We start from the raw sequence: 8,215 nt of genomic DNA, 5'->3' as shown, positions 1-8,215 counted from the left end.
AGCAAGCACTCCAATCATCAACACTGATATTTTGTTAAAACTTTATTCAAGAAAACAGATCAACCATTTATTTACATATTAGTACATGTTGGATCCTGGTCTACTGTTGTCCTCCTCACAACATATGATGTAGAGTAGCGATGTGACATACTTACACGATGAATGAGCTGACTTTGTACAAACATACATTTAAAAAACTGCATTGATACTGCACAGAGATAACCTGATGGTATAAATAGCTCAGGGCATCAGATAAAACTGCAAACATTTGCTACACAGAGTTAAGAATACTGTACAGGAGTTGAACTGACCACAAGGCAGACAGCCCTGTACCAGGTACTAGGGTAAAAGCTTGCTCTAACTTGGGAAATGCTACTAGGAATAAAACATTAAAATCACAAGCTGCTGCTAAAAAACAACTAAACAAAATGGTAGTGAAACAATTTAAAAAAAATAAATTTCAATACATTTTAAAAGTCCATTCAAAATCAGTGTGATATTAGACTGAAGATTTCAACAAAAATAAATGGTACAGGATTATAAATTAATCTATTTCTGGAATCAGACAAGAGATTAGTCTTCATGTCTGTAGACATTATGAATCTAAGAACAGTGGTAAAATCATTGATCAGGCCGCAGACTAAGAAAGACTGGTTAGTGTTGACACATCCAATAAATATTTGTCATCCCCCCCCCTCTCCATGTTGTGTGGGCTCCAGCTGGTTTACTTGTGTAGAGTTTGAGGGGTGAAGGCCTTGATGGTTCCATTACAAGAGACCACTTGTTTGGTACAGAAGAGAGAAAAGCCTAGGCCCAAGAGGCTAACACCTGCAGGGATAACCCATCCACTCTGTTGGCTTGAGTTCTGGGAGAGTGACGTCCCTTGCTAAAGTAGGGAGGAAAACAAAACATATTTTAATGTTACAATGACTTAAGGCTGGAGATTTGCTTTGAAAAGTAGCTACCAATAATTAGGATGTTAAATTTGGATTGGTTTCTAGCAACCAGTGAAAGCTTTTAAATGTCAGACTTTTAGATTTCAGTCTTCTGTTTTCAGCTATAAATCAACACTACCCTAATAAGTCATGATGACACCATACAGCCATATACCACCAACTCTACCTCAGTTGATTCATGCTGACAATGACACCATACAGCTATAAACCAACACTACCCTAATAAAGTCATGCTGACACCATACAGTCATATACCAACAACTCTACCTCAGTTGATTCATGCTGACAATGACAGACATCCTAATACTAGAGTACACCCGGCCTTAAGGCTTTATTGAGTCAGGGAAAGTAAAGATAGTGGACATAATGCCGACCAATAGTACCCAAGGTAAAATATTCTACTTCACCTGCCTCCATAGGCATTCTGGTTTAATAAAAGGGTACTTTACACTAAGAGACGTGAATACAAATAGAAATTACCTCAGTTACCCTCAGTATTGGCTGAGTGTAAGATCTCTTGTGTCCAGATTGAGCTTTAGCTTTGAGAGCTAGCTTACGAACAGCTCTAGTGCCTGAGTGGATGATGCTCATACTCGGAGAAGGAGATTACTTTCAACCTGGACTAAAAACAAAAATATTGGAATTAAAGTCAGCCTGATAGTTTTTTTAAAGAGTGTAACAGTTTATTTAGACTGAAGACTCCGTGTGGCTATGTGATTTATAAACAGTGACTGCTGCTCTGAAAAATCAAGGCAAGAAACTGATAAGGATATTATTTTAACCTCATTACTGATAATGATTTTATTTTTTTAACCTGGTTACTGACAAAGATAAAAAAACAATTGTTTTGGTAATAAAGTCAACCTGACCTTTCAAAACCAAGCACAAAGAAAATGTTATTTTAGATATACTAGTGCTAGAATATTGAAGCCATTTGACTCACCAATATGTATTTTATTTATCTATCTTTTATAATAAGGTTAATCTACATTAGTTTATACTCAGGGCAAAAAAAGATGACTGGTTTAAAAGGTTAAGTGATAGGTATGCACCTTTATATTGAGGGCAAGTCAACATATCCTTTTACCTGTAAATTTACCCAGTGTTAAAAGCTTTCTCCTACATAGTTTGTTCAGATGGATTTCAGAGCATTAGAAATCTAGTTTCAAATTGCTTTGTAAAGCTTTCTCCTACATAGTTTGTTCAGATGGATTTCAGAGCATTAGAAATCTAGTTTCAAATTGCTTTGTAAAGCTTTCTCCTACATAGTTTGTTCAGATGGATTTCAGAGCATTAGAAATCTAGTTTCAAATTGCTTTGTAAAGCTTTCTCCTACATAGTTTGTTCAGATGGATTTCAGAGCATTAGAAATCTAGTTTCAAATTGCTTTGTAAGCATCACCATATAATGTTCATGAAGATAAGATCACAGGTTGAAACATTGACTAGAATATGTTTACATTTTGACAAATTAACAACAAAAAACAAGTTTTGCCAATAGATACTTTTAATAGAAATAACTTATTTACAGAATTCACAAATGAAATGTAATGATTCTTGTTTTTGTACTACAGAAATGTTGGCATAAGCTAAATCATCACAGGACAATCAGCATGATGACAGTAGTTTGAAACCACATTTGAAGATAATACAATCCCTTGGTGATCAAATTTGTACGGCTAACTTTCTTGCTTTAAATTGGAAATAATTTTAGGGTCTAAGGAATCAACAATGAAAACTTGTAGCTGAGAATCTAAAGGAAATGGTTCATTTTCCTCAATCACTTGTTGTAATGTTCCTGTGGTATTGCGTTTAGGCAGAGTCAAACTTGATGCAATAACAGGCTCATCACCTTTCAACTGTACAAGCCCCTCACGGATCCTCTGCACAATTTCCCCTGGAGAAAGAGCTGATGGTATGAGTGTCTCATCTTGTTCATACACCTGCCTGAGCTCTGGTATGAGCTGGTAGTCTCCCGAGCTGGTCCTGCCCTTCAGCACCTGGGTTACACTAGACTGGGCCAGCAGGTACAGGCTGAGTACAGCTGAGTCCAGCGTGGTCCCCTCCCACTCCTCCAGCTGACTCAGCACACACTGCAGGCCCTCACACCGGCTGCCAGCAACTTCTGTCAGACCATGTTGCTGCAGGACCCACGAGCCCAACTTGTGGGCCACGGTGTGCACATTTTTCATGTAGTACTCCAAAAATGGAGAGTCCCATTTGGACAAGAAAGAGATGATACCATCTTTATACTCAGCCTCCGTGCTGGACTGGAGAAGTGACCTGACACTGTCTACATAGAAGACAATTTTATCTGCGGACTGCACTCCATGTGAGCTCAGCCAGGATTTGCAACCCTGGACCACATTGTTCCAGCACAGGAACTGTGGCAGGGTAGGAAAACTTGCCTCAATGGCCGTGTCTACACCATCCAACTGCTCTGCAACTACAACAACATGTTTCTTCAGTTCTGGACAGACCTCTTTCATGTGTTGCCAAAAGATTTCATGAGAAAGTGCACTTTTTTTCCCATGTACCATGAAAGCTAGGGGCACAGTTGGTGCAATAAGAAATTCATTTTCCTGGAATGTCAGAACAGAGACATCAAATTCAGCCAGGTTAAATGTGCTGTAAGTTAACAGCTGGACAACATTTGTACGTTTTAGTATGTCCTTAAGTATGTCTACGCTCTCATCCATCCACATAACAATTGTCAGGTCTGGAAATGTTGTGATGTGACGTACAAATGTAATGCCACATGCAAATTTATGCAAATCAAACAAAGCATCCTTTGGAAGTCTAAAGTGACTTTGACCAGACTTTGGTGCACTAGAGACTTGTGGAGCCGATGGTTCATCTGCTTTAGCAGCCAACTCTTGGAACAGCTTTTGTGCTGAGACACTTATTGCTTCTGACTTTTTTATTTTGACACCCCCAGGTAAAGCCCTTGTTAGGTTTCTTGCTGATTTCTTGCCCACTGTGCCAAAGCCGTCAGCCTTAGACTCATCCCCAAAATATTGTACGAGGACAGTTTTTGGGTGATCATGATGAAAAATGGCAGATCTTGTGAACTCCCGGCTCCACTGCCTTGGACCAGTGTAGATCTTGAAATATTTCTTTGTCATGTTGTCTAGGTGGTTAGAACCACCCTGTCTCCACCTGTAACCATCTGCTCTCCACTCATCTAAAGAATACATTAAATTAATTAGATATTCACTCATATAAATTCAAAATACAACATTTTTTTATTAGTTGATAAAAAAAATCCCCCCCCCCCTCAAAGTCTCCTCATCTGTAATATTTACTTTCCATGATTGGGCAACATCAAGGATTGATTTACCTTTGTTAGAATCATCATTCCAAGCAAACAGATAATTTGTGCCACCTGGGGGACGGTTTCTGGGTAGAAATTCTATTGGCAGAGTTGAAAATAATTCATCAACTTCACTGGGGATACAATGAAGATAAAATACAGAAAATAATAAAACATGACAAGAAAAATACACCATACTTATTTTTTACTATGGCTTGACATTATCAAATACACTTGTATGGAATGTAATAAGTAAATTAAGTTCATAAACACAAGTGATTAACAATAGGCTGTACTAGTTAAGCTCCATAACTATTTTAAACAAAATGATTTTCATTTATTGATTCTTACCTCATCTTTAACTCCAAATTCTCTGCGTACAAAAAGAAAAAAAGTTGTAGCCTATGAAAAAGGTTTCGCTCTTGGATATTTACTGTGTACTAAACATGCATGAAAAAATAAAGACATCCAACTACAGAAAGCAACTATATTACACCGCTCTAAAGTCATAACTGAATATAGTTGTCAGAAAGTGAAAACTGGAGAAACTGTTGTAAAACTATAAAATACATTCAAATAGGTCATGTCTTGTTTACAATAATCCATAGGGCTTTTAGAAAGTTTGTTTTCAGTATTTCTGCAAAATTTAGTTTTACTGATATTTTGAACTTTAACAAGGGCTGTAAAGTATGCAAACAGCGTGCCAGATTTATTTGCACTTTTATTTTCAATTAACTGTTCACTGAAATAAATTCAATAAAATAAATTAATGTAACTAATTAATTTAGTACCAATGTACTGAGCAGGTGTTATAGCTTTTTTAGGGGAGGGGTGTGTAGAGATTAGCTTGATTTATTTGAGGTTTGAATCATATCCCATTGTCAGTCAAGTGACTATAAACACAAACTCTTTTCCTCACCAATGTTGCCTCCTTCCTAACCCTTACAACTAAGATGTCTGAATAGTGAACAGTTACCTAAACCATGTTGTAAATATTGGTAAGTTTTCATCAATAACTAGAGTAACTCTAAAATTCACTGATAATAAAAAAATTAGTTATCCATAGCAATTTAAAGTTTCTCTGGCATATTTTACATTGCCATCTATAGTTTGTTTATATCACGTGAAAAAAATGCCATTTTTCAAGTGTGAAAACATTTTAAAAAATAATTCCAAGAAATGGCAACTTGTGACGAGGAGTAATGGTATATCTGAATAAATGAGCATATTTATTTTACTTGCTGTTATATTTTGTACATATTTGCAGAGTTTAGCTAGAATGATATATAGAGCTTGTAGATGTTGAACTGAATAAAAATAATACAGAAAGTATACTCTTTGTTTTCCTCCCCTACCCCAAAAAATTTGCTTTCAGCGCAAATATAAACATTTCTAAAGCTTTGTTTTATTAATGTCAAAATATCCAAAAATAAATAAGTCTATAAAGATCAGATGTATCTGCTTGGGAAAGTTTCTCTTAAGAGGAAACTTTTCAAAAATCTAAATTTTAACATGATTGAAACTAACCTTGATACAGGAGGAAGACAAAAGAAGAGACAGCATGCAATTACATCGCAAAACCATCAAAACAAAGGGAAAACCATTATAATTTTTTAATTAATATTAGGAAATGATCTTTAAAACTATTTAATGTACCATAATGATAAATCAAATACTTAGTATGCAAAACCAAATCACGTGTGCCAGGTATAAGTAATGGGAAGTTTTCCCAGGTCATGTTTTTACGCAAACACTGCCGATACAGACAAGCCTAATGTTACTTAGGTCTCCTAAATTTTGGACCTATAAGCCCTAGGTAAATAAAATTTAATAAGTGATGTTTGTGAGGTAACATCACAATACAGCGTAGGAAATTATCTGGTAACGCTTGTTGAGTTTGTAAACATTCATGACTGTAAACCATAGTTTATTTGATAGTTGAAATATAATTTAAATAAAGTCGAGTGTTTTAAATTAATGTTATAAAAAGAAACAGAAAAAAAACTTGCAGGAGATTTATAACAACTAAATTCTATATCTATAGATCTAGGCCTAATTAAATAAGATGATTAGCTTTACTATTCTAAAGTAGTAAGAAGGACTAGAACAATGCTTAGTAGCAGCACATACCCCTACACTTAAAATAATTAATTAGAAATACAAAATAATTAGAAAAACAGTATTTTAAGTGCAAACTTCTTTCTTCTTCTTCGTTCTTAATTATTAGTGTTGAAGGGGATCGAGATTTATCTGCCAGTGGGTTTGAACTCGAGACTTTGTTCGAATTTATCAACCATGAGCTTTTTGCCGACTCGACAACGCTTCCAACACAATTAAGCATTACGTGTCAACTGGAGATTTCAGCCTGCTTTTCTTTTTGGATTTGCTTCCATAGCCTTTGTCCAACCAAGAACAATCTACAAGGCAGCAGTTGTTTAATTTTGGAGTTGTCTCTCCTAGAAGAGTGGCTGTCCCCAGCTAACTAGCCTCATATGCCCGAGGGTTCGAACTCGAGACTTTTCGGTTTAGCAACCATGAGCTTTACCGACTCGACCACGCCGACCCTTAAGTGCAAACAAAATCAATCTATGCAAATTAATCATTTAATCAGGTCTATGTATGAAAAGTATGGCGTCAAAAAAAATATGGTTTACAGTCACAGTGGTTTCCAGAACGGCGTGACAGACTACGCCAAGGTTTTACTGTTTTTTACTTCTGAACCATTCCAGAGTTATGACTGACGCTCTATTGTGGGATTACCCAAGGTTTAGGCCTCAAGTTTATTCCAACGTGCCGAAGATTATCATTGGTGCACGTTGGAGTTTGGTTGCAATAAAATTTTGGTAATCTATCGCTTTAGGTATGTAAAATCGGCCGAGGCTAGTAATGTGAAAAGAAGGGGCCTCATTACATTTTAGTTATTATTTCACACTTTAAGGAAGATGTATGTTTTGAAAGTTACAAAAATGTTTTAAAGTTTCATTCATGTACCTGTTTTTAAACAATTGTAGGCCTATTAAAACTTTTCAGAAATAAAGACTAGTGATGTTTTCATCAGATGAAACAAAGCTCGTTAAATTCCGCAGCCATCTTGCTTAAGTTTTTTATTTTGGTAAACTATATTTGACACAAACATATCACAATATTCTTCAATTAAAGCCTTAACAATGAGGCAACTTTGTCGCACATTACTGTAAATTACAGTGTAACAGTAATAGATCTACTTGCCTCGGCCTATTTTACGTACCTAAAACGAACGATAGATTACCAAACTTTTGCAGATATCAGTGCAATTATTTACCTACACCTACACCAAGGCTACATTGGCCTACAAGTAAAATAAAATGCGAGGCAAAAATCATTACAATGTCACGTGACATGCAGTTTTCGCATCCTCTCGCATTTTACCGCCTCGACAGTTGCACCAAGTCCAAGACCCCTGGTGGCCTGGTTAATAATATAATAATAATAATTTAGAAAATTTTAGTAGGCCTAAACTTTGATTTAGTTAATAGTACTAAAAGGTTCCCTCACCAAACGGCTTGTCAACAACAAGCAGAACTTCAACAGCCCTTAAGTCTACTTAATTATTCTGAAATAATGTTATCGAAAGTACTGTAATCTTGGCCTTCGAATCCGATTATGACATATCCACCTTTTCCAAGGTTTTAACTTGCCCTTGCGGAGATTCTCCTAAGCAACGAAAACAGACGAAATGTTCCGGAAACTTCGAACTAAATTGTATTATAAGTATTAGATCTATTTATCTACTAGGCTTGGCATCCGCTGTAATGATAATATAAAATAAATATAAAAAGCTTTATAATAACAAGCCTTTAAATGCCCTGAAAATAAAAAAAACAAAACAAACTTCAAACTAAAAGCTTTGGTCGCTCATAATTTTAGCGACCAAAGCTTTTATCAATGATGTTTATTTCCTTATTTTC

At 35.8% G+C, this 8,215-nt stretch overlaps 1 protein-coding gene across 4 annotated transcripts; it reads right to left on the bottom strand.

Annotated features, from left to right (window-relative positions):
- Positions 1-29: 29 nt before the first annotated feature.
- Positions 30-8,215, bottom strand: LOC131927710 (uncharacterized). 4 transcript variants are annotated; one of them, XM_059283481.1, is made up of 5 exons: positions 8,179-8,209; positions 7,803-8,054; positions 4,620-4,641; positions 4,296-4,402; positions 2,291-4,139 (listed from the first exon to the last, which is right to left on the bottom strand). In XM_059283481.1, exons 3-5 carry the CDS (start codon positions 4,622-4,624, stop codon positions 2,635-2,637), a joined length of 1,617 nt encoding a protein of 538 aa, XP_059139464.1. In that variant the 5' UTR covers positions 4,625-4,641; positions 7,803-8,054; positions 8,179-8,209; the 3' UTR covers positions 2,291-2,634. The 4 variants fall into 4 exon arrangements, 2 of the variants coding, with proteins under 2 accessions (XP_059139464.1, XP_059139463.1); XM_059283480.1 differs by having other exon boundaries at positions 4,296-4,641; positions 8,179-8,215; XR_009383676.1 differs by lacking the exons at positions 2,291-4,139; positions 4,296-4,402; positions 4,620-4,641; positions 8,179-8,209 and adding exons at positions 30-886; positions 1,437-1,573 and having other exon boundaries at positions 7,803-7,991.

The sequence above is a fragment of the Physella acuta genome, unplaced genomic scaffold (genome assembly GCF_028476545.2).
Source record: "Physella acuta isolate Inbredline_101_S28 unplaced genomic scaffold, ASM2847654v3 ptg001433l, whole genome shotgun sequence".
NCBI classification, from domain to species: Eukaryota; Metazoa; Mollusca; class Gastropoda; family Physidae; genus Physella; species Physella acuta.
This window is presented reverse-complemented; position numbering and strand designations above follow the sequence as displayed.